Source organism: Haliotis rufescens, unplaced genomic scaffold (genome assembly GCF_023055435.1).
Source record: "Haliotis rufescens isolate VD_foot unplaced genomic scaffold, xgHalRufe1.0.p SCAF_1, whole genome shotgun sequence".
NCBI lineage: Eukaryota > Metazoa > Mollusca > Gastropoda > Lepetellida > Haliotidae > Haliotis > Haliotis rufescens.
In genome coordinates, this window is record NW_025963779.1 from 82,306,164 (window position 1) to 82,333,308 (window position 27,145).

The 27,145-nt window shown below is 39.5% G+C and overlaps 1 protein-coding gene across 1 annotated transcript; it reads left to right on the forward strand.

The window, feature by feature from the left end:
- Window positions 1-337: 337 nt before the first annotated feature.
- LOC124136902 (lamin Dm0-like) lies at window positions 338-26,702 on the forward strand. Its single transcript, XM_046502945.2, has 11 exons — window positions 338-884; window positions 13,466-13,598; window positions 14,609-14,758; window positions 15,522-15,692; window positions 18,306-18,431; window positions 18,584-18,804; window positions 20,307-20,541; window positions 20,963-21,067; window positions 21,835-21,948; window positions 22,384-22,497; window positions 23,125-26,702. Exons 1-11 carry the CDS (start codon window positions 481-483, stop codon window positions 23,152-23,154), a joined length of 1,803 nt encoding a protein of 600 aa, XP_046358901.1. The 5' UTR covers window positions 338-480; the 3' UTR covers window positions 23,155-26,702.
- Window positions 26,703-27,145: the final 443 nt, after the last annotated feature.

The window sequence follows — 27,145 nt, forward strand, 5'->3', positions numbered from 1 at the left end:
ACACTAATTAACAAGCGGCGACGCCCTTTTAATACTTATGAATCAGCCACTTGGGACAATGGAATGGGCGTGACTTTTCAAACAGGAGGTGAATGCGTGGATGTTGCCGCTCTGCAGGATGATTTCTAGAGGTCTACCTATTCATTCATAATAAATTGACGTGAAAACCAGAACACTCTTAGCGATTACACGAAAAATCCTGGACATAAAGACTACTAAGTATAAATAGATATGCCCCTTACAGGTCGGCTCTTATAAGCGTATTGCATCTCATCTCGGTATATTTGTGTGGGACGCTTCATTGACCCAAAAAATCACTGATGCGGAAGCGTGGGCTGGGACCAACAAGGTGCGTGGTCACGTGACAGAAAGGCGGGAGCACGTTGTTGCACTGAAGCCGGCCATTTTGCGAGATAAGGGTTGCTTTTGGGTGGATTTTTACCGTTTCGTGGATTGATCGTAAGTTGAGAGACGACAATCATGGCGTCGAGGACAAAGAAAACCACTACTACCACATACTCCAGCCGATCCGACTCTGGGATCGAGTCGCCGGGCTCCAGCGCGACCTCGCCTCGCCGGCAAAGGCCTCCATCACCGGCAAGGAGGGTTCGTTTGCAGGAGAAAGAAGAGCTTATGAACTTGAATGACCGTTTGGCAGCCTATATCGATAAAGTACGCCATTTGGAGACGGAAAATACTCGGTTGTATACACAAGTGCGATCCACTGAAGAAGTTGTGAAACGGGAGGTGACGAATGTTAAGTCACTGTACGAAAGCGAGTTAGCTGATGCAAGGAAACTATTAGACGATACCGCTAAGGAAAAGGCTCGTTTACAAATTGAATTGAACAGATATAAGGAATCTAGCGACGACTGGCAGTCGAAGTAAGTATGGTTTATTATTTTGTCACTCTTATAACAAATGTCAAATGGTTTTGTGGACAGAAATCAGACGTCTGTGATGCACATGTGTTGCGTCGTCTCATTCAGTGCCTCAGTTTACGCGTGCTACTATCACAACAACTAGTGTTGGCTTCCAAATGTAAGATATGGACGTCTGTTGTACTTGTGTGTTGAACTTTGATGCTACGGGTCATAGAAGCTGCTACTCCTTTCTTCTCCTTATTTGTGACAAAAAGGTGTTTCAGCAGCTGTTACTTTTATCATCTGAACATACAGCAGAACATGTAGGATGCAGGGATTGTGCTATAGGCCCAGATTCGGTTGAGAGATCCTCCGACTGCAGTCTGACGTGCATGAGGAAACATTCATTTGACTTGTCCAATACTTCATAATTGAAATTTCAATGATCTAATACACTTATAGTGTTTTGCTACTATGGGTCTGTTACTTCCTCAATGATTTAACAATATTGCCATGATATTAATATAAGGTCCTGGTTTCAGCATGTTCAGAGTTCTTTGTTCAGTCGCTGCCTTTGTGGTCTAGTGGTAGAGTGTCCGCCCGAAGAGCAGAATTTCCGGGGTTCAGTCCCCAGCCGCATCATATCAAAAGACGTTAAAATATGGTACTTGTTGTTACCCTGCCTGGCGCTCTGCATTAAGGGGCAAAAACAAGGACTGGTTGGCTCCTTGTCCGTTCACTCTGTCTGACTTGGGTATTTGTGTTAAACTGCGGCATGGTATCTCAGTGTGCTAGCACTATAAGTGTAAATCGGCATCAGTGCGGACTAGTACAAGCAGCCACACACACGTGCAGGCACATCTCTATATAATAAGTGCAATAGTCTTGGATGTGATTTCACTACACCTCTTTGTTCAGTCAGCCCTAGGGCACCTGTAAAATGTCAGCATGACCTGGCTCTTTTATTGCAGTGAAGCTCCTTTAATAGTGTGTATTGATTGTAGTCTTGATATTCTGTAACAAACTGGTTTGACAAGAAATGACGGGTGGGATTCAATAAACTTCGAAATATTAATTACCTGGAAAGTGTAAGCTGTTGGTTGATATTATGAAGCGTGTACAATTTGTGCAACAAGGGATCAAATAAATAGTTTGTGCAGGCCCTGTACCTGCTTCTATTGTTTGAAGGGTAGTCCTTGTGTATTCCTGGCAGGTAATAAGATATTAAGTGTTGTTTAACTGATATATTTCCATTGTCTCATATGCAAAGTTGGTTTGTTGAACACCATCAAGGGCCACCAGCTGCTTTCGGTATCCCCATTTCGGGAATATAATAAATTAAAACAGATTTTAACAGCACATTTCAAGAATGATTATCATTTATGGAAAATCTTGTAAAAGTATGACATGATGAATAAAAAAGAGTGCTGACATTTAATCATACATGTTCCAGGAGTCCATCCTAGAACCTGAAACATTGCCAACCCGAATAGTGATCAGAATGTGTACATGTATTGCAGGCCACACATTGTTTATTATTCGTTTCACGGGCCTGCAGCCCCTACTGCAAAGCAGCTGGAAAAGAAGTAAATTAAACATAAACATATATATTTTTATTACGTCACCCGCAAGTAATATAGACCCTCTTATACAATATGAAATGTTATATATCAATTCCATGTCTACACTATATGATTCAAGAAGCCATCTGCAGTTTTAACTCCGCAGCAGAATGCCTTTCATATAAATAAATAATGATTGACATAGCTATTTTTTTTCATTTTTTATTTCAATTGACCCGGTGTGGCAAAGCTGGAATAAATCCATGAAACATTAAATTATTAAAGTGTGGCCTTAAAGTCTTGAGGGCATCCCTTGAGCCTGAATTTCTTTCCTCATGTTCATCCCCCAGGCTATAGCTGGCTATTGTGCCATGTTGCATCCATACATTGTTCCCACATGAAGTGGGTCATTGTCTACCCGGTGGTGGTTTGTTTTGAAACCTGATCATCTGGTGTGACCAAGATGAGGTGTGAAAGCTGACTGACCAGTCCGGTCAGCCAGGTCACTACATTCAGGTGAACTCCAGGTGTCACGTTCACCTGTCAGGGACTCAGTGTAGTGAGTGATGTCACATTCTCTTTTTCACTCCTAACATTCCCCAGATCAGTAGTAAAGGTATGGCAGAGTGAAAAGAAGTGCTCCTGCTAGTTATTTGTTTGACCAGCATTGCTGTTCTGAGGTCAGATGGTCAACTTGGTCAAAGGCTCTTGGAACATGTGATAGTGATATTTATATTTCACCTTGTCTTTGACTTTGTTGTTTGTTTAATCTGCAAAGTGCGTTTAGCATGTTCAATTAATCAATTCTTCTTAACAAAGAATTATGTTTCTAATTTTGTTTTATTTAAAAAATGTTTATTTCACCCACCAGCCAGTACAAGTTGTATATTTGAAAACAGTATGATCACCAAATTAGTTAGTGAAATATATGAGTAAATGAGTATTCATGATCAGACTTGGGTGGAAAGTTTTAACTTCCTTCAGGCTAAAGATGAAAGATGTAAAGGGAAGTTGAAAGGTCTGTGTGTCAGATGGAGTGTATAGGATTTGATAGTGATCTATGGTATTTGTGGTATTGTCAGTTACTTATTATTAGTTCTCGGAAGTATTTTGAATAATTTTAAATCAAGATTAGTCATCATATTGATGTAACTGTCTAAGCGGCCGATGGGTTATCTGAGCTTGGTTTTCTTTCGTTATTTTCCCTTGATCTAAAGAAAACCTAAATATTTATTAAGAATTTCAAATTTGAGATTGATGGACTCACAGAGTGATGATTGATCAGGACAACTGATTATTTGAGGATATTTGACTTTAACTTACCACTGAAGCAGGACACCCAGATACCAGTGTTATAAGTAAAATGTTTTTCTGCACCCAGGAGTCGGATGTCATTTAACAAACACTGAGAAGGTGGAACAGTAGAAGATAGTAATGCTAATTGACTTCCAGAGGTCAGTGAACTGCAGGTTGAAAATTCTCAGTTTTTCAAAGACGAAATATTTGTGCTATTTTGAGAGAATTTAGTGCGGTGTGTTAGAAGCTGGGTGTGCTGTACATGAGGTCACTCCGAATGTGGGGGGTGGTGTATTTTCTGCCTGAGGACCTGCACATCCCTGCAGGCATGGACAATGGCAGTATTTGCTCGTGCCCAACTCACAAGTAATTGTTGTTTGCAGTTCAACTCATGCTGGTATTAACACATTGAAGGTTTGTCATGTTTACTCTACCCATGTTTGTCTGACCCTACCATACTGGGTTTTGTCTCTCTATCAGAGTCCAGTTAATTATTCCCAGGTTTAGGCAGCCGGTATGAGCTGCTCCACCAGGGATTTTCATCGCAGGGGTAATGTCTTTCAACCAGTTCAGGAATTTTAATTCTTTTAGAACAATCCTTCTACCATTGTTTTTGAATTGTCTACGACTTCAGCGGGGTTAAAAATTGGCACTAGTCCTGTAGTCCTTATGGTATCATAAGGACTATTAGAAATGTGCCAGGGTTTTGCGATATGTTGTCAATGTGAGGTTTAGTGGGCTAAAAATGTTAGTTTCTACCCCTGACTACAGCCAGAAGTCCAGATAGTGAGTTGTGTAAAAATGCTGTCTATGTATTAGGCTTAGCTGATTGTTGTCCACATGACGAGACTGAAGATGTACTGAAAAAATACCAAGATACAAGTTTAGGCGAGTAGTCTAGTGTGTCTGCTGGCTTCTACCGAGGATAGATTCACTGCAGGGAGTTTCTGAACATAAATATTTGATTAAGTCACAATAATTAGTAACTACAAGCTGTTAGTCAGTACTAATACAAATTTAGATTCCTGGGGATGTAAAAAAGTTTGGGAGTAATAAATAAATGATCCAAATTGTATAACTGACATTTTGATTCTAAAACACTTCTAAGTGTCATGTAAATTGGAGGTGTTTTTTCACTTTCACGATTTTTACACCTATACACGAGACTGAAGTACCTGGCACTAGTGTTTAGAGAGTAGAAATAGTTAACTTTGTTTGGGGAAACTGACATTGTCGCTATGTTATATTGTTTGAATGGAAACAGTATATATAACAGTAAGCATGGTAAGATCTACCTGTCAACATTTGAACATGTTGAAGTGTCTTTATCGCAGGCGTGATTTACAGGGATCAATGTGGCTATCTTTGAAGAGACATATTATGCTAGACCTTGTCATAAACCTTGTCTCCACATCGCAAATTTTTTTGTTTTTTTATTGTCAGTTTCCAAAGCACACAAGGTAGTCATATAGAAGAGGAACCTGTTGATCCATGGGATGATGTTTATCTCATGATGTGTGGAGAGGTTATAAGCATAATAAGTGAATACAGTGGTCTATAAAACATCGAAAGTGCACAATGTTTAATGTGATCACAAGTACAGGGATTTCCCTGGATTATTTAGTTTGATCTCTTGAGCACCTTGATTAAAAACATAAACAGATTTGGAAAATACCTATCAACTCCTAGTTGATGGTACACATAGCTTATAAATCCTGTAAATGATTGAAATCTGCATGGCAGTTGCCATGTTGTTCATGAACCAGATGTCGATTTCGTTATACGATTTTGATTGGATTGTGCATGGACTTGTTTGTCCAGCCAAATTATAACTTCGAAATTCCAGCCTCGTTCAGCAATGGTGGAAAGTGACTTTTAAGTCTATTAACTCCCTTGCCTTAGGAAGATGAGAGAAATGCAGAGTATATTTGTATTTTCTTTCGAAAGAACGTGTTTTTCTCACCTGATGAATCATGGTAATACATATTACTTTTAATTGACTTGCACAGATAAACCTTTGCAGGTCTTGTTGTTTTGCAGTGCATTTAGCATACACTTGGCCCTGATCTATACAGACAGTAGTCTACCACAAGTGACTTAATATTGTGCGTACTCGGAATCCATTAGTGTAAAAGTAGATATGGAATTCCCCGACTGAAACGAAACAAGTGGAAGCTCTATAAAATTTTGACACATTCGACCTTATTGTGTTTTCATGAATGACTTGGTAAATTCTGAATTAGCATTCATTTGTAAGCATGTATACGTTTCGGCATTCCATGGGATGCACTCTGTATATTTTTCACATTTTATGCTTATTGGATGGAAGATTTTGCATTGGGTAAATCGCTTGAACATGTTGAAGTGGATATTTCTTTCTTTCCTAGTTCAGGTATACAGATTAATGTTTTGGTGATATGAATGGGCTGTCCATTATCTGTGAAACAAATCAGACAAGCATCAGAACATCAGGATAAGTTTTCTCTGGTCTGTTTCAATCTGACACACTTGATTTGTAATCTATAAATAATTTGATACCTGACTCTTGGAAATTCATGGTGTATAAGTAGGTGTTTCTATGGTAACAAACTTGAACCCGGTGCTGTCTATCCCAAGGGTACACTATCAGTTTATCAGCTTCAGAGGCGTAAAAAAGAAATTTGAATAGTTTATGCCTTTTCCATTTGTTCATGACTTTTTATCTTGTGAACTCTATGTGATATGTATGTAGGTTTTTGTTTAAAGTGTTTACAGTGCACCAGGCACCTGATAATGTTTTGGTTCATGAGTTTTTACTTGTATGCTATGTTCTCTTTGGGTATTAATTGTAATAATAATATTTAGTGAGATATACATGATATAATGACCCTCCTCTTTGTGTTTAGTTCCTTCACATTCAGCCTCTCATCGGGGAGGAACTTGACAAACAGGTTGTAGTGTAGCTGCAGACTAACGATGTGTGTTTTCATGACCTGGCAGAAACACCTCAGCAGATGGGTAAAGATACTTTTCCAAGTCTTTGATGTACCGTGGAAGGCTGATTGTTAATGCAGACTGGGCACACTTCATGAATAGCTAGCTATTTGCCCTTGCGTGGGGGTGCTTTCTTCAGCTGTTCACCAGCAAATACTTGTCGTCTGCTTGGAGTTTTATTCAAGGAGTATATATTATATATGATATGAGACGGTGTGCTGTGTACACAAGGATTATTCATGAAGGTGTCGTAGTGTCTTGACATAGGGAGGTGATTCCTTTCAAAGCTGCACTGCCTGTTATGGGTTTGTGGACTATTGTATAACGTGTATGCGAACTCTCTAGATCTCTCGTAATGTATTACAAGCCTTCATTGTGAGTGGGTGAAAAGCATTTGCTGCCTCAGCCGGATGTTGCTATTATGTGAGGATCAGTCAAATGATTTAACCGTTCTAGCTTCAGTGGAGTACAATGAAAACATTCATTTGCTTCCATTCAGACCAGCACCTTCTGTTGCCTTGGACAGTTAACACGGTGAGAACATATTGTTGAACAAATAACTCAATAAATATTAATTATATTTTTAAATAATCAATCACTTATTAATGCAGCATTTTGCCATGTTTTATTTCACTTGTGAAATAGCAGATTTGTTAAGGAATGTAAATATCACTGTAGCAAACAGCAACGCATGCTCGTATGGAAACTCCTGTTGTGACTGGTTGTCATGGTAACTATCACCATGGCTGCAGCGTGTAGTGCTGGACTGCATTCTTTGTCTCTGAGTAATGTAGTGACATGGCAGCAGCCAGCACTTCCGGCTGAGATGCGTTTCTAGCCACGTGGTCGGATCTGAATCAGAAGACATTGAACATTACAGAACATTTTGTTCAAAATTGAAATAATGTTTGTGCTCCTAGCATAATGTCACTGTGTCTCCCATCAAAAGACAGTGTCATTGTTACTGGTCAATTTTGTTACTGTCATTTTTGTAAATGCTCTCTTTGAATATTTACCCTCTATGTGACAATATGTAAAATAAATGTCAACTTCATAATGATTAAGTTACAATGACATTCTATAAGTGTGATCGCTTTGTTCATCATGTTCATGTGGTTATAGTTTCACGTGATCACAATATCATGATTAACAGTGATAAATTTGATAATTGTGAATTGTTGCATCAGTTCCCCCCCCCCCCCCCCCAAAGCTATAATTGGTCAGGGTGCTTCCTGGACTGGAGTCTGCTTGATTGTTTATTTGTCTTGTTCATTGAAATCGCTTTCCTAAAAACGTTTTTGTGTTTTTTTTCCGGTGGTGATGTTATGAAGCTGAATTAACATGCTTGTTTTTGTACGATATACGTATGGGCATGGTTGGACTGCATTGTTCTCTATTGGATAGGTTGTTTGTTGTGCGACTCTGCACTCAGCAATATTCCAGTTGATATGATGGCGACCTGTAAATAATCATGTCAGTACCAGACAATCCAGTGATAAGTTACATGAGCAAAGAACAATTCTGTCTGGGTTCGGTGACCCCGCTATCCACCAAATCCCTGAGTCTGACCACCATGTCCATACATTCAACCAACATGGCTTGCTTGAGGACAGTTCTAACCCGTTATCCCAACAGATCTCTTTCTTGGGACCCCGGAAAGTTCTGTGGTAGAATTGGTCTTCAGCAACCCATGCTTGCCGTAAAAGGCAACTATGCTTGTCGAAAGAGGCGACTAATATGATTTGGTGGTCAGGCTGGCTGACTTGGTTGATGCATGTCATCTTATCCCAATTATGTACATGATGTCGATCAATGCTCATGATGTCAATCACTGGATTGTCTGGTCCTGACTCGATTATTTACAAACCTCCATCCTGTAGCAGGAATATTGCTGAGTGGGGCGAACAAGAAAACCTAAAACATCTTTCCTAGGATAAGATACATGGCTGAAGTTAGAGTTTTATGACTGATCTAATTTATGTGGAATGAATCATTTCAAGGACACAACAACAACACCAGCATTTGTTACATTATGACAACAAGAATCAGAGCAAGAATCAATTTGTTGAGGCCTAAGTTGGTAATCAGGTTGGACAAGTCAATGCCCAACCCTGACTGTGATATATGGACGTGCAATAAACATGATAACAGCCAGGCTGTATTGACCAGTGTCTGCATGGTAACCACAGGAACTGGTTCACACGCGCAAGAACTTCTTATTGGAAACAGTGGTATTGGGATGGCAATTTGGTGTATTCCATTAAACTGTCCCTGTAGACTTCAGCGTGTACTGCTTTATTGAGGTTGTGAAGTGCAACTGTACTTTATTAGCTGCAGACAACATGAGATGGTTCTTTGATGTGGAAATGTGTCAATCTGTTTGGTCCAATGATACACATTTTCGTTAAACATTCTTGTACAACTATCAATGCAGATCATTCTAATGCCTTTTCATTTCAAATTTGAAATAGAATTTCAGGATGATCATGAGGATAAAGCAGACACATTGACATATTATTTCTGGAAAAATATGTTATATCGAATTATTCTTTTCACTAGTTCTATTGGTTGGGTCAAACAGATTATGCATATACCAATGATTGATGACCACAACAGTATTTGTCTTTGTTCTTTTTGAGAATTTTTTTTTCACACAGTAATAACCATGATTCATCATTGAGCAAATAGTCAGTAGTAATTAATGCAGTGGTTAAATTTTGAAAGTTTCAAACATATTTGTCAGGATGCATAACGGTTATACAAAATATGTTAGTCTGAGCCCCAAAAAGTTAGAAATCATTAATATTTTGGAGGGATACTCTTTTTTTTAATAGCCTTACTATTCTTATTGAACCGCATTCATTCAATTACTTTATGACAAGTGTATTAGTAATTACAGCAGTAATTACACCTTTTCTTGTTGTAATTACCACATAAATAGTACTATTGTCATGTTGGACAAGTTGAGTGGAATAAGAGTACCTGTGACAAGTGGAAGGGGATCAGTATTCACTACACTGCCAACGCATGGGTCTGTGTGTGGAGGGATTAGTGGCCCTGTACTGACTGACTGGTGGGGGAGGCATATCACATTTCCCATCAGTTGTAGGCAAGTAGTATCTGCATGGCCTTGTTTCCCAGCACACTTCATTATACAGCTCCAGTCAGTTAATTAGTCATGATGCTATAATTGTGTTGTCGGGTATAGTTAATCATTGATAGGAATGGCCATGTTATAGAAAGTTATGTGGAGTGTTCTGTGGCCCTGGCAATTCTGAAACAGGGTTACAGAGGGTTAAATGACAGTTGAGTGAGACTGGAGTAATTGACACCGGGGGGGGGGGGGGGGGGGGGGGGGGGGCTTTGTGGAGAATAAAAACCACATGGGACTTCTGACTTGTGGTTGTTTTCATACAAGGCGTGGTCCAGGATGTTACATTGTTGACTTGTTGATATTATTCAGTTAATTCATATTTATTGTTTCATCTTGACCTTCATAGTAATTTAATCTGATTCGTGAGGCTGTATGCTGAAACAAGTGTGTGTCTACAGTTTTGGAAGTAGGATTGTAACAGTAAGCATGGTAATTGGTAAGGATACACTATCATGATGAAATATGAATCTTGGTGCTATAGTTGCATTACACAATATGGTTGCTTGTCAAAGTGCTGTGTTCCATCAACAAAGGAAATAAATACACCCAACAAAAAACATTTTGTAATAAGTTAACAATGACTTGCACGCAACTCAACTTCAGAATGGAGTACAGTGTTTTTATCTAGACCTGCTTAGAGGCTGATATTCGTCCACCACATCTGCAGCAAATGGCAGTAAAAATTCTCAATTTAAAAGAAGACCCTCCCAATTCCCCCAGAATTTACGAAAATAAGAACATAAAAAAATATTTGAACAATATCATTACTTTTTGCCAATTTGCCTGCCAAGGTCGATTAGTCTGGAATCCTTAAATCCCAGTAGTATTTTACAATTCTGTGTTTACGTGTTAACCATGTTAACTTAATACTTTATTGACAGGCCATACCCATTTGTTAAATCATTACCATAGTTACAGCCCAAGATCATTTGTAGATGCGAAAGTTAATTTTCCTGTGTCCGCATTTCAATCTTTTTATCATTATTATTAGCATTTTACATACAAAGATAAGAATTTATGGATGTCAACTTCTTTATAATGAGGAACACACCGTTTCAGAGCGTATGCTTACTCATTCATCATGTGAAATAATAGTTGACATCCATAAATTCTCTTCCTTATGTGTATCACTTCTAAATGCCTTTCAAAGACTTGATGTTACATACATTTTTAATTTGGTGAAAATATTTATTAATAAAAAAACTATGTTTGATTTATGATTAAAAGGTTTAGTGAGTGAATTAAAGTTTAACATCACATCAGCATTATTTCAGCCATATAGTGACTTAACAGGTTCATTCCTACTTATGGGGCGGTCGGGTAGCCCAGTGTTTAAAGCATTCACTTGTCACGCCGAAGACCCGTGTATGATTCCCGACATGGGTACAATGTGTGAAGCCCATTTCTGGTGTCCCCCAGCCGTGATATTGCTGGAATATTGCTCAAAGCAGCGTAAACCAATACTCACACACTCACTTTTTCCTACTTATTTCCTGGTTTGAAAAGCTCCTTAAAGTATATACCAAAGAAAGATTAGAATGGTAGGTTCAGGACAATACAATGGGAGAGGGACATGACTACACCCAAAAGAGATGGCTGACATTTCCGTAGTGATGAGGCCCTATAACACAATCTGATGAGCTCACTGTCTCACACAGCCCTTTCAGCTGTCAATCATTATGATGTCATAGGTTTTTCATGTTCTTGTAGCAGGCAATTGAGTTGATTATTTGCAGCCTGATACCTACTGAGATAGCAGCTGAGATAGGGACTTCTCCCCCCATGGGGTGGGGTCATGGGGTGTATCTCACATATGGCAGGCGTGTTGGTAGGCTCGTGACTCGAGTGTAGATGGTTGAATGAGTTGCTTGCTATCTTGCAACAGATATTTGCACAGCAAGCATGACATAGACCCTTTCCTGTATATTGATGCCTGTTCTTCTCAATGGGCTCAGATGACCTCAACAGGATTTCATGTCCTTGGTGAAATTGTGTCCCAAAAAACCAAGGTTCTGTTTTACTGATATTGGTTTGATCATTAATTGAAGCAATGAAAGATTAAAGTAGTTTCACTTAAGATCATCATGTTGAGTAATGATAAGAATTTATCGTGAATGATATTTGACTAGGGTAATTATTGAAAGACCCATTTTGTTTATCTGACAAACTAGTCTGTTATTTCTTGTTGAGTTAACTTATCTCGACCTTCTCAGAAACTGATATTCAGCCCCATGTCTAGCAAATGTCAGTGAACAATTCCCAAATTACAAGATTTAAAAAGGTCTGAATTTGATATAGTTAATATTAATGTTAACGCTGTGTAGAGGTGATTGTATATCACTGACAACAGCACCATTAAGGGGGAAGTGGCTTTATGCCTGTTTTAACGTTATAGCAATGGTAACATATGTCAGAATATAAGAAAATAAAGAACTTAAAAATTTTTTTTTAACGAAATAATGATTGTTTACCCAATTTGCCTGCCCGGGCACTTAGTTTAGAATCCCAGAGAGATCCCGGCATTTTCTTTATGCTATGAGGAGGATTGTGTTGAGGACAGTACACTATTCAACAATTTTACGATTGTTTACAGACAAGCATGGACAGGTATTGACCTGAACCAGATAATCAGTGTTTATTCAGTCATAAATAGGGTACAGAAAGTCAATGGAACTTAGAAATTGTACATGTTAGATGTCAACAGTGTCCCATGTATTCTAGAAACAATTCTTTCTTTGATGTCCTGAGCCATGTATTTAGGTCAAGTGAGGGTCAGTCTTACCATTACCACTCTTACAGGTGTTAGTATTGCTAATGAAACATGTTGATATATGCTCTTAACATGTTACAGGTTTTAGCATGATTTGGTCCCAACAATAACAATAATTTGCCCTTTTTTAACCATGCAAGTACAAAACCTTGCTGTAAAATCTAACTTGCAATGTCATCTTGGGGTTTATCATTTTTATCCATGTGATCAGTTTTTTGAAAAGATATTAATGTGTCCAAGCAGATAATATTTTAAGTCTTAGTATGGCATAAACTTTTGTAAAAGGCCCAGTGACTGGGCAGTGTATTCTGTAACATGGAAATCAGGTTTGAGTTGACAGTAGTCTTGTGAGGAGTTTAGAGTTGTGTCCCTTGGACATGCCAGAAACCTATGATTGTGGGTTCAAATCCTGGTGACACCCAATTATGTTTCTAGGTTTGTCAGCACCATACCCGTGCTCGTGGGTTTCATCGAAGTGGTAAACGTCCGAGACCTGCATCACTTCGGGCTTTCTTCACACATTAAGCTGACACGCCGTGATATAACTGGAATAATGTTAAAAGCGGCGTTAAACCCAACACACTCACTCACTCTTGTGAGGATTACTCTGTCCTTCAAGTTTGGACCTGCATGTTCAGTGGAAGACTTGATTTGGCTAAATAAAGCATGCACCAGTGCAACCTATTACTGAAAAATGCAAGCTAATATATTTGTCTACTTGCACCAAGTGCATGTCAAAATCTTTCAAGTTTGTGTCTAACCCTTACATTTCCACACAATATTGCTTGAAAGATCAAGGGGAATTTTTATGTTGCCTAGTCCTTATTGGTTGTCTCCCTTGTTTCAGATACTACAAGCGAGACCGTGAAGCACAGAGCCTAGAGAAGAAGATTGCTGGTTTTGAGGCCACAATAATCGACCTGCAACAACGTCTTTCAGATGCTGAGAGCAAGAAGAAGCCACTAGAGAAAGAAAATGCTGTAAGTTCAGATTGTAATGATATTTTCACATGATCGTGATGATTACCGTATTCGACGTAATAAGCGCCCCGCTCTAATAAGCGCCCACGGTGATATTTGCTAATATATTGGCCAGGGAACAATTCCAATTAGCACCCCTTCCGATAGATCAGTGTACACAACACTTATTTATTTGCGTATAATACGAACTCGTTTGTTATATGCACCCTTAATTATGGGCAATTAAATTCCGAAAATATGTATCTCTCGTATATAAACATTTCAGGCTGTCAGTATAAACCACGAAATTTATCTTTCGACTCTGTTTTTTTCCACCAAAATAATATTCTAATAAGAGCCCCCTATTTCTAATTTTGAGAGCGCCCTGGGCGCTTATTACGTCGAATACGGTAGGCTTCTCCTTGTGTTCTCAGTATTTAATCATTCTAACTCAGGAAATGATATTGGCAAAGATCAGTAGCATTTCATATTATTACAAACATTACAATTGAAAGAAGATTTTTATTAACTTGTTACACACTGGTAACTATAGTAACAATTTTGGAAAATTATTGTCTGGTGGTAGTATTGAAAACTGGTATCAACTTAGAGTCTCTTCTTTGCTCCAAATGGCTTCCAGCTTCAATGGAAATAGTACTTTATATTGAATGAAAGATTTTTAGTTGCTTTCTGACATGCAGACTTTTGATTAGTAGTGGGACGATACACCAATGCATTGGTGGATTGCGTTGTTTTATTTCTCAATACAAGTATCGACACAATAGCACACTATGCAAGAAGTATTGATTCTTAACTTAAATGTATTCCTTAATAAATGTTATACCAAACACTAATTATTTGTGTAAATAAGTAGTGAAAACGTGAATACTTTCATCCATTGTGCCTTACTTGACGCTGCTGACTGTAAATTGTTAGTGTGCCAGGTATTTGGCCATTCTGTCGAGGAAAAAGAGGGCTTACGCACCACAAACAAGAGCACATGCAAGTATCATGATACTATTGTTCAACAGAATCTACGAGCAGAGAATGCTGCGCTGCAGAAACAATTGGATAAACTCAAGGCTCAGTTGGAGGAGGAAACACTTCTACGGGTCGACCTTGAGAACAGAGTTCAGAGTCTCAAGGAAGATATTGCCTTCAAATCTCAGGTCTATGAAAAGGTATGTGTATTCCAAGCTTAACTACTGTCCTTAGTCAAGTGCCTCTGTGGAGAAGTGCATCGACTGTCTGCCGGAAACAGACAATCTACTGATTGACATCATGAGCATCGATGTACACTATTGGGATACGATGACATTCACCAACCAAGTCAGTGAGTCTGACCAACTGATCCCATTATTTTTCTCTACGACAAGCATGGGTTGCTGAAGATCGATTTAAACTCGGATCTTCATGTTGTTATTATTAATTGCTATTATGTTGTGGAGATTGTGTTTGAGAGAAATGATCGCATTTTCCCAGAACTCCAGATAACTTTTTGAGCAATCAAGTTTTTACTCGAAGATTTCTATTTTAATTGGGTTATAACATTTCACATTTATATCTATTCATCACTCTAATGGGTTTTTCCCCACATGAATAAGCATTTTGAGATTTCAAAAATATAGAACGGTTCTAAATATAGGCTTGGCTCGGAAAGTAAATTAGCTCGTTATTGTGTTTCGGAAATTAGCTCCATTGTACGCATGCTGAAAAAGCCTCATTTGGTATTTATGCATGTTTTTATTTCTGTTTTCAAACAATTGAGTTTTTCATTGAATGCATGCGCTTCTGTACGCATGTAAACTGAAAGTAATTGGGTTTTGAAAAGATTTTGGGGGTATTTTACGCAAATAAGCAGCTTATCTGTAGCTCTGTTTTCCATCCTTATCTGAGAACCGAACTATTGTGAAAAGATGTTGTAAAGAGGGCTGTTAACTGCAGGAGCTTGATGAGAGCCGAACCCGCACGACTGTGGAGCTTGAGGAGGTGGATGGCCGTCTGCAGGCGGAGTACGAGGACCGACTGGCCGAGGCCCTGCGTGACATGAGGGCACAACATGAGCATGACCTGCACCAGGTCAAGGTGGAACTGGAGGTTCTCTATGAGAACAAGGTAAGTTGAGATTTTCTACCTGTTCGGTTCTGTAATAGGCTATTTATAGTGCACAAATTTCCAAACCACCCAGGGTCATGCTCAAAGTGCTATTATTACCCCCGTCACTGGATCAATGTGCACTCCAAAATCATGGTAATCTCCCTTGGGGAGTATACAACCCAAGCTTCATGTTAGGCGCATGTTGGCAACCACATCGCCATCTCATCCTACTGGGTACCCATTCACTGCTGGGGGAACGCATTTCGAACAAAGTCACTTGCCCAAGGAGACGCCACAAGTGTTACATGTGCTTCAGTGTGAGACATGACCAAAGCCGAAGAAACTCGCAGGCGCAAAGCTGCCGAAAAACGGGCACACATCCAAGGTCTCTCCGCGACTGACATTGCATAACTGATTTGTGACCTGTGCACAGGACCGACCACATGCCAACACACGCGGTCCCACATGGTATAAGTTTGCAGCATCACTCAAATTTATTAAATGGACTGAGTTTCTAGTTATTCCTCTTACCACGGAATATGGCTTCTCACAGTGTCACGAGATAAATAGGGTATCACACAAAAACAACTCTGTACAGGCTTAATGGTCAAAGTTTCCATTGTGAAAAGAAAGTCAAGGAGTTGTCGTGATAAACCTACTGTTCAATTTTTAATTGTTTGGGTTCATAGATAAAAAACTAGAGCTATACTCCTCAATCCAAGAAACCCCTTTATATTTAGTTTTTGTTTTTGAGTGACGCAAATAAATTTTTCATGTTTGATCATCATTTGGTCAATTTATCAATCAACTCATCAGTTTCAAGTTGTCCTGCTGCAGAGGTATATCCCTGATTTATGGGATTTCAGACCCTTAAGAAACATTCATAGGTTTCTCGTCAATCACTTGAACAACTGTTAAACATCTCAGTAACATATAAAAGACAATGAACCTTATGAATAAGCCATCATTTATGTATTTACAATGTCTGTGTGTTGCCACACCCTTTTTGCAGCACGAGTAATCATGATAAACATTGCCATCCGAAAACGTATCATGTCCAAAAACCTATGATACGCCGATATAAGATGTTACCATGCAACAAGGAGACACTCCTTGTTTTACTTATCTTTATAGTCAAGATTGATCTAAAGGAACCATCAGATACATTAACATCAGGTTCTACTTACTACACATACTGATCAGAACACCTACTGGTTGAGGCATAGATCTGTTGCCTTAGAAAATCTTTTATGACTAGTCCAGAGGCCAAGTGTAAACCTAATTATCCCAGTAATCAGAATTTGTACCTAGTCCTGTTTCAACAAGAGAGAAATGTGTACGATGTTCAAATGTCCTCCTCTGTTATGCTCAGTTCCAGATTGTAGCAAATTTGAAACATTGAGAACTGGTTCAGAATTATAGCCCACAATATTGCTGTTTGTCAATGAGGACTACCATTATTGGATTTTTACATGTCCTCAATGTAGTAGCCTCGGCGAGCAGGCTGGGGTTTATTTCAAAGGTGGGATCTGTCTTGGCATTAAGCCGTATGTACATTCACCTGCCTTAGCATGTTGCATTGTACACCACGAGCTCTCCACTGTCAACCACTGATATGCATGAACACAGCTGCAGCGTTCAAAAATAAAACATTCATATTCCCATCATGGTGATACAAATGGAGTTTGAGGCGTTTGATTGTCAGTAGTCAAACAACTAAAACCTGGTTAACTCGTAACAGGTTTCCTCGTAATGGGTTGTGAACTGACACCTGCCGTACCTCAGTGTTCACACAATGCCCCCCACTGTCCTCACTGAGGAAAGATGCGTTGCTAGGCAAGGATGATGTGCTACACTTGAGTGAATCAGCTCCAGCTTACATTGTGAGGTCATGAAAAGCATGCCTCGATACTCTTTGTGGGTCGTTGACGCGAGTTTAAACTGTACTGGTCTCTCTGATGCAGGTTATTTCAAAATGGAAGATGTTTACCGTGGAAAGTCTTAAATGGCACGAAGGTTGTCAAAGGTAGAGATGTTTAGATGCACATATTTCCAGTTTGTCCTCCTTTGGCTTCAGATAGTTTTACTATTATTATTATTATTATTATTATTATTATTATTATTATTATGCTATCTATTGAAATGACCTGATTTGAATAGCTTGATTATGACCTGTGATGCACAGTGGTTTATGCTGTAGATATGCCAGCATTAAGTTTGGACCAAGTAGATGAACACACCTGGGCATTCAGAACAAGATCATGTATCAGTCCAGGATACACTGTACCTCATTTGTTAGCAATTCACTAAAAAGATGGTTTTACATGAGTTGAATATCTTGGAAGTTTTTGTGATAAAGATTGAATTTACAGCCGTGAATAATGCCTACATGCATGATGTAAATTGTGAAGCTGTTTGAAGACAAGAATTAGGTCAAGTGATAAAAATTGCAACTGTACTATTACAGCTTTGCATCAACATTTTAAATAGTACCCGCTAACACTACAGGGCCATTTGTTTATTTGACCTCTATATCTGATGCACACCATGAAGTGTAGATGAGTTATTCTTTCTTCCATTTTGAAAATGTTCAAGTTCAAGTAATTTTCACAACAAATTGCTATGTTTCAGCTGGCAGATCTTCAGAACCAGGTGGACCGCAGTGGGTCATCAGCGGGCAACGCCTGGGATGAACTCCGGACTACCCGCAAGAAGTACGATGATTTGTCATCGGAGGTAGCAAGACTACGCTCTGAGGTAGGATACTGAAACTATATAGACTGTTCATTACCCACATTCAGAATAAGTTGCTATCTGTGAAAAACACTGAGGTCATTCTCATGACCAGATGGATCTCATGGCTACACAGTGTCAATGTGCTGTAAGGTTCATGTCCCATGGTGTTTCAGAATGCTTCGTATGGGGGACGCATCTCAGAGCTGGAAGAGCGTATGCGTCGTGAGCGTGATGAGTTCCTCATCCGACTGGAGCAGAAGGATGCTGAGATTGCAGAATTGAGGCAGAACCTGGACGACCAGGCCATGGAGTACGCTGACCTCCTGGAGATCAAGATCCGGCTTGACCGGGAGATCGACGCCTACAGGAAGCTGCTGGAAGGGGAGGAGGCCAGGTGAGCTGCTGTAGAGTTGTTTCTTTGTTGTGTAACAACGTGCTCGGCAATATTCCTGCCATATGATGGCGGTCTGGTAGTAATCATGACTGGGCCAGACAAACCAGTCATTGATGTTATGAGCAAACGATTATCCAGCCTGACTACCCGATCAATTAGGTCGTCTGTATGACAAGCATCGGTTCCTATTCTTTCACTTGAATGGGTAACCCGTGAAGATTCCGGGGTAGAATAGGTCTTCAGCAACCCATGCTTGCCGTAAAAGGCGACTATGCTTGTGGTAAAAGGCGACTAACGAGATCGGGTGGTCAGGCTCGCTGACTTGGTTGATGCATGTCATTGATTCCAATTGCGTGGATCGATGCTCATGATATCAATCACCGGATTGTCTGGTCCAGACTCGATTATTTACAGACCGCCGTCATATAGCTGGAATATTGCTGAGTGCGGCGTTAAACAACAAACCAACCAACCAACTTGAATGGGTAGTGATAACTTGAAACTGGAAACCATGGGTTCGCCATTGGTGCCTTAGTCTAATAGTTAAGACTGCCTCTGTGGTCTTGTGGATAGAGTGTCTGCCCAGAGAAAGGATTCAGGGTTCAATCCCAAGGCACTAAAACAAGGACAGGTTGGCACAGAGTCTGTGTACTGTGTCTGAGTGGAGTATTCATGTTAGTGGGCTAGCACTATGAAATCGGCATTAGTCCAGACAAGAACAAGCAACCACACAGACACAGCACAAGCTGCTACGCACACAAGCACACACGCACATGTGCATGCACATGTGCATGCACATTGCTAAGTGTAATAATCTTGAACACGAGAAACCTCATTTCACCTCAGTTCACCTAATAGTTGTATGTGTATAGTGTGTATTAAGAAACAGCTAGTCTAGACTGATTTGTCAACCAGTTTGATTTAACTCGTGGTGACTGCACGTGTACATGGATGCTTAAAGCGACTCATAACAAATCATACTGCTAAAAATAATATTAGGACCTTCCAATTCCTTTATATTCCTATAGTTCATTGTGAAGCCATGACAGATTAACTTTAGTAATATGAAAGAATTGGGTGGTCCTTAACATTTTTTTAGTAGTATATTTCATCATAGACTGACATTCTTTGCATGTATGAAACCCTGTGTGGCGCATGGCTTCTAGTGTCTATGACAAGGACTGGTCGGCTTGGAGTCATGTTATACTGCGGTATGGAATCTCAGTTGGCTAAAGTCGGCTTTAGTCCAGACTAGTACAAGCGAAAACATGCCACGCCACGCCACGCCACGCCACGCCACGCCACGCCACATCGCTACATTAGTGCAATACGTGATGTTAAATCCCATTTCACCTCGCCTCACCATTTCCCCAGTGCTGCCAACATGCAGTGTCAGCCAGCCAGCTAGCCAGGCAGCTCCCATGTGTAGTGTATCAAGGGAAGAATACCTTACAGAGATCGCAACCTGAACACAAATAACATTTATATTGGTCGGTCTCCAGATTGAACCTGTCCCAGTCAGCCACGGAGGGAACCCCACGGAAGACTCCCAAGTTCTCCCAGGTGTCGCGCGGCGCCAAGAGGAAGCGAGTGACGTTGTCCGAGGCAGTGGAGGAATACTCCCAGCAGGCCAGCAGCAGCGGTTTCTCCACACAGACCTCGGCCAAGGGAGCCATCGAGATCAAGGAGGTCAACCAAGATGGCAACTACATCAGGCTCACCAACAAGTCGGCCAAGGTGAGTCGGGAGAAAGGGGAAGTAACTCTGCAGATATACAGATCTGAAACTGTTGTCCTGTGGTGATTCTAGACGAAAAGGGTCTTCGGTATTCCATGTTTGTAATAATAGGAAGATCCAGTGGTTACAATGTTATATCACTATTTGGGAGACATTCATTTTTCTTCGGTGATGTTGATTGTTTCTTATGCTAAAGACTATTGTACTTGGTGCCCTTTCTCTGTAATATTGCTAAGTACTCATTCACTCACCCTCAGCGGGTGCATTGTCTGTCAATCTCTACCGAGGTCAGTTGTTTGCTTGACATGAACACCTTATCTATGCATTGTTTATTTGAATTTGTAAATCTGTCTAAGGAGCATGTCTTTGTTTTTTACCTTAATTGTCTTTGTTTTTAACCATAATTTTCCTCGTTTTTCAGGCCGTAAACATTGGCGGGTGGCAGTTAAAACACACGGCAGGGGATGACGAGACAGTCTACAAGTTCCATCGCAACGTCTCCGCCAAGCCAGGCCAGGATGTCACGGTATGTCAGTCAGGGTTCGTGTGAACTGGTCAGGAGTATACATGAGTAGCCATATTGCCTGAAGCTAGAAGAAATATTGAACAGTGAAATTTGCCTTCATTGTGTTTCCAGGTTTGCTAGCTCCCTACCCTTGCTTGTGGGTTTCACTGGAGTGGTAAATGTTTAAGACTTGCATCGCTTTGGGCTTTCCACATCAAGCTGACACGCCATGATTTATAAGTCAACTATTTAAAGCATCATTAAACCAAACTCACTCAAACTTGCTGCTTTATGAGTCCTTTCTGTTGGTTATGGCACTTTGATCTGGTGGAGGGGCGGTCAGGTAGCCTAGTGGTTAAAGCGTTCGCTCGTCACGCCGAAGTCCCGGGGTTCGATTCCCGACATGGGTACAATGTGTGAAGCCCATTTCTGGTGTTCCCCTCCGTGATATTGCTGGAATATTGCTAAAAGCGGCTTAAAACCATACTCACTCACTCACTCACTCACTTGATCTGGTGGAGATTCCAAACTCCAGGGCAGGCTCTTTATTCGTGTTCAGCCTCATTTGAAGGGATAACGTGTTGGTGTTATGATTTCAGTAAATAATGTTGGGAACAGTGTCGACTTATTAGATGCAAATCACCCGTATAGTTCTCACTTGAGTATTAAGGTTAACCTTTTTCAGTTTGCACTCCAAAGAGTAGTAGAAATTGCAACATTAATCTGGATTCAACCACTTAGTTCCTTTCATAAACATGGTTGACCATGCATTGACCTTCTATTGGCAGGTATGGAGCTCTGACACCGAAACCACACATGACCCTCCAAGTGACCTTGTGATGAAAGGTCAGCGCTGGTTCATCTCGGACACCATGAAAACAGTAATTGTCAGCAAACAAGAGGTGAGTGAGGAATAAAACACGTTCCTGTTTCAGTTCCTTAGAAAATATCCAGCGTATATATTTCAAGCTCAAATGGAAGGATCAGTTTGTAGAACCTTGTAACAACAGGCATTGAAACACCAACAATTACATGATGGTTTGTTAAACAATATTTTCTCTACTTCATGACAATATCTGAAATTATGGTGACGAGTTGGTATAGACAAATAAACAACTTTTATGCCTTTTTAAAACAAATGGTTCTTTTCCGATTTATATCTATATCGTATTTTATCGGTATGATTTTGCAGCAAACGGACAATACCAACACTAGTTGTAATATTTGACAGTACACTGTTATTTGGGATATATAACAGTGGAGTATATCATATATTTATCCAGCTGTGTGTTATATATGACAGTAGTATATCGTGGATATATCCTGGCGTGTTTCAGGAAGTGGCATCATGTGACATGACCAAGTCCACCATGAGTAGCAGCAGCTCGTACCGATCAAGTTCCAGCCGCCCCTCCGGGGAGCTACTTCAGTTTGAAGGGGAGGCAGAAGATGTGAGTATCAAACTCGGTTACCTGGCTTATGTCAGACTTTAACAGACTCCGTTACCTGGCTTATGTCAGACTTTAAGTCTCCGTTACCTGGCTTATGTCAGACTTTAACAGACTCCGTTACCTGGCTTATGTCAGACTTTAACAGTTTCTGTTTCCTTGGGTCTGGTGCTTGACTTTCAATCTTCATTTTGAATAACTTCATGGGGATTCTGGGTTCGTATTGGTTCCCAGCAACTTGTGCAGGTTGAGAGTGTTGACTAAGTGGATCGGGTGGTCAGGTACGTTTATGTGTATTGTACCAGAGGGCATGGGACATTGCCTTATTAAATCCATCACAGATTTTTCTTGTCAAGACTTGATGATTTATAGGCCGCTGCTGAGAGCAGTTTTTAAACAACATACAAAGAAACATTTTAAACACTGAATGTGTTGTCAATTAATCCAGTAGTCAGTGAGAAATAGCAGTGATTAGTACCATGATTAGTACAAGCATTTGTGAGAAAAATATTAAGGTTGATATTATTCTTATGATTTGTTTCGAGTTAATCAGTAATGAGTATTAACACTATGGATATACACATCACCTATTAAATAAATGAGTTCTTATAACTTTCTTTTGTTTTTCAGGGTCAAAAGGAAAAATGTGCAATCATGTGATCTATCGTCATGACAACAATACATCATTATGCATAGTGAGAGAGGATAAGGGACCCAATACATTATTGGAGAAGAGCGATATCATTATTTCAGTTATTTCTTGGAGATTGTCTTTTAGTGTTTGGCTGTCTTCATGTAGAGAATATATCTACCGACAGCCAGGTACAGGACCGCCGTGAGGGGACAATCTGGGTCAATGTTGGACTCACTTTGAAGTAGATTTTCAGAGCTCCAGATAAGCTGCGTATCTGCGTGAAATACGCATCAGAAATGCAGAAATACACAGTAAAATTTAATTCATGCGTATCAAATACGCAACGAACATTACAGATACGCTACAAAAATAAAACTTGTGCGTATCATCAAAATATTGTGAAATAACCCTGCGTATTCGATTAGCAAATCAGCAACTTATTTTGAAATTATAAACGGGCATTCCGTCAACCTTGCCAAACTCCACGATGACAGTTACATCATGATCATTTGCCATCACACTTTCTTGTGGAAGTATCGTGGTATTTTTGAGTCCTATAAAGCTCTCGAACCCACACGACACCAGTTTGCAGGGACTAGATGAATAGTGTTTTTAAATATTTAACTTAAATACCCACATGTGTAAAAACTAGTGGGTAACAGAAATTTGAATACGCAGATAGAATTACTGATACCCAATGATTTTAAAATGCATGGGTAAAATACCCACAACACCAAAAGCTTATCTGGAGCTCTGGATTTTGTTATTAATCAAATATGATAATTTTCAAATCGTTGTTATCTCCAAGGGCATTAAGGATCAAGCTGTTCATCCATGATAATACATTATTGGTGCTCATTTGATACAAAACTTTACATCTGGTTGAATGGTGTTTATTTTAATTGTTGTTTAATGACTTGTTGATCCAAATAATGTTGGGTAAATTTCATTGATCCAATTTGTCCCCTCACGAGTGAGTAGATGTTTTAGATGTCTTAACCTAAGTTATATGTTAGCGTGTTAGTGTTGGGGTAAGTCTCAGTTGCTTCGAACGATCAGATCTAAATCACTGCCAGAGTGACGAGAATGATTCGTGATCTGATCATGGGAAATATGTACACACTTTTAAAATGAAATGCTTGACATTTTCCGAAATATTCCTTGTGAAGTGAGATCAGTATGTAAGAGACATATGGCTGTTGATAAGGTAGATAGGGTGGCCATGTTGTTGAAGTGTTTGCTGGCCGTGCTGAAGAACTGGGTTCAATTCCCAAGGGAACTAATGTCAGACCATTTTGACGTAGCCTGCTGTGATGTGGGTGCATGATAGCAAAGTGTTCAACCCATGCGCACACATCCTGTCAACAGTTTGATAGCAATGGATTTAAAATATTTTAAAAAATAGCTACTCAGCCGTTTCAATGATGAATTAAGAATTAAAAAGATATCTTCTGCATTTTGATTTATGATTCGATGAGTCTGTTATTCTAGCTAAGGCTGTTATTGGAATTTCTCATTTTATGTCTTTTCTTGTGCATATTCTCATCATCATCTCCCTGGAGGCTGCCATCTTTGAAAATGACTAAGAATGATGATTACAAATATTTGGTATTGGCAGCCATGCTAGTTATGACGCTGTTTGAAAATGGACGAAAAAAATCTCAGGAATACCAAGAACTTAATTTGACATTGTTACGTTCCATATTTTGTATTTCCATTTAGAAGATAAAAAGCTACCCTGCTGAATTATGTAATCGCTTAGGAATCTATTAAAGTATACTATTTATATCCTATGTTATGACTGTTCTGTGTTTTGTACTTTTATTTCTTGCACACTTCATCCTAGATGAACCTGTTGATGTTGTTTTAGAAGGCTCAAGCAATACACTGATGTTATACAGTAATTCACGTGCTACTTTCCACACAACTTGATACATATAACACTACATACTACTTATAATACAATAATTGATGTTTTCTATTTCTAGTATATCAAAGTATAAGGATAACTTAGTTTCAGAAGTAAATTTTTGTTCTTTTAAGAAAATACAAGTACACAATCAAAGGCTGGACTTCATGTGAGCCAAAATGTCCATCAGTACAATTTGAAGACTATTCAGATTATTAAGACAGTGTTTGAAATAAATATCTACAGAATGAAGCATTTGTATCGTTTTGCAATCAGAATGCATCAGTGAATTGGTTTAGCCTAATTAGGTAATCTGTTACCATGGTTACAGCTTAAGTGTCGGTGCTTAGTGCACAAGCTGAAAGTTCTATCTGACCTAAGAGCACAGCCTTCAGTGTGGTATATGTCAAGGTAGAGCTCATGCAGGCATTATGGCAGTTATTGGTTTATTTAACTATGGGTACATTTTCTTCGTTTATGGCCCCGTTTCACAAAGCAATTTTAGTGCTACGACACACACAAGCCTTTAAGGTAAAGAAGTTACGTCCACCTAAGATCGCTATGTGGAATGGGCCAGGTATGCATGTTGCTATGAATAATTTGACAGAAAATATATTTTAAACATTGAGGGGGGTTAAATGTCTTACGTTTATATGCATTTAAGGTAATTCAGGTAGATGCTTTGCATAATATGTATTTGTTCTCTGCAATGCTATTGCTGGAACATTTTATGCAGCCTACCATTCTCTGACAAAGGGAGGTAATTCACAGTACCTGTGTATTCTTGTATGAAGGGGTGATGGTTTATATGCTTGCCTAGTTTGTTCAGCTGCTACTCTGTGATGAGTAATGGTGTCACACAGACACCGTCCAATTAGGAACTAGGATCCCATTGTATGAAGACTGTAGTGTTGGTCTAGGTTCCTCATGACAAGGTTAATGATTTACAAACAATTTTCAACTACTGAGATCTGATCTCACTGAATGGTTGTGGTGGAGAAAGTGTATCTCCCTACTGATGGCCATTTTTGTTTTTGGTGATCAATATAAGAAATCTGAACACATGTCAGCTGGGAAGTTCAATAGGGCATCCATTTGCAAGAAAGTCACTATTTACATTTTTTTTCACATCAGCTTATGAAAATTTACATGCTTTTTCATTTTTTTTACAAATTTGAACACTTAAAGTTTTTACAACCAGCATCTGGTTCAGATTTTATATGTTTTTTTAAGATTCACAAGCTCCAACGCCTTTTTATCAAAACTACATAGGTATGGAGCCCCTTTAAGTGTTTGCTATTTTTTTGTGTTTACTGCTTGTTCTCTATATGTTGTTATTACAAGGCATTCTGCTGCTAGTGTTAAACAAATGGTTACTTGAGAAAGCAATATTGACATGAATGTCCCATCTTTCATGTGACCTTTAGTTTTCAATTCTTGCCAGTACCTCTTTTCGTGTGTAGGATAGTTTTGACATGACCCTGCATTGTTTCACTTCTAACATTGGTCTTTCTTGTTGTGAGTTTTATTCCCTTAGATTTGCCATTTTATTATGTGAAAACATATTCCATATGCTCGCCACCATAATAATCATTACAAATCTATTATTTCATGTCATGCACAGAATGTATGTAGATGCCTTTGATATAAAACTCAAACATACTCCACAATGCGTTGTCTGTTTCTTGGCTTGGTTTTCCATGTGCCTGTGGGGATCCTGCTAGAGTAGGTCCCCAGCAATGTGGTCATCCTTCCAGGTGTCTTGATGGGTCCGGTGGTGCCGACTTGGTTAATTGCGTGTTATTGTTTGTTTGTTGTTTAATGCCACACTCAGCAATATTCCAGGTATATGACCGTGGTTTGTAGATAATCAAATCTGGACCAGAAGCTCCTGTGATTGACATCATGAGCATCAATCTACGCAATTGGGATATGATGTCAAGTCAGAGAGCCTGACCAACCGATCCCCTTAGTTGCCTTGGCTTTTTACGGCTAGAATGGGTTGCTGAAGACCTCTTCTACCCCGGATCTTCGCGGGGCGGGTGTTATTGTACCTCAGCAGCATGGATTGTTGCTCATAATATCAGGGGGGCACGGGTGGCCCAGTC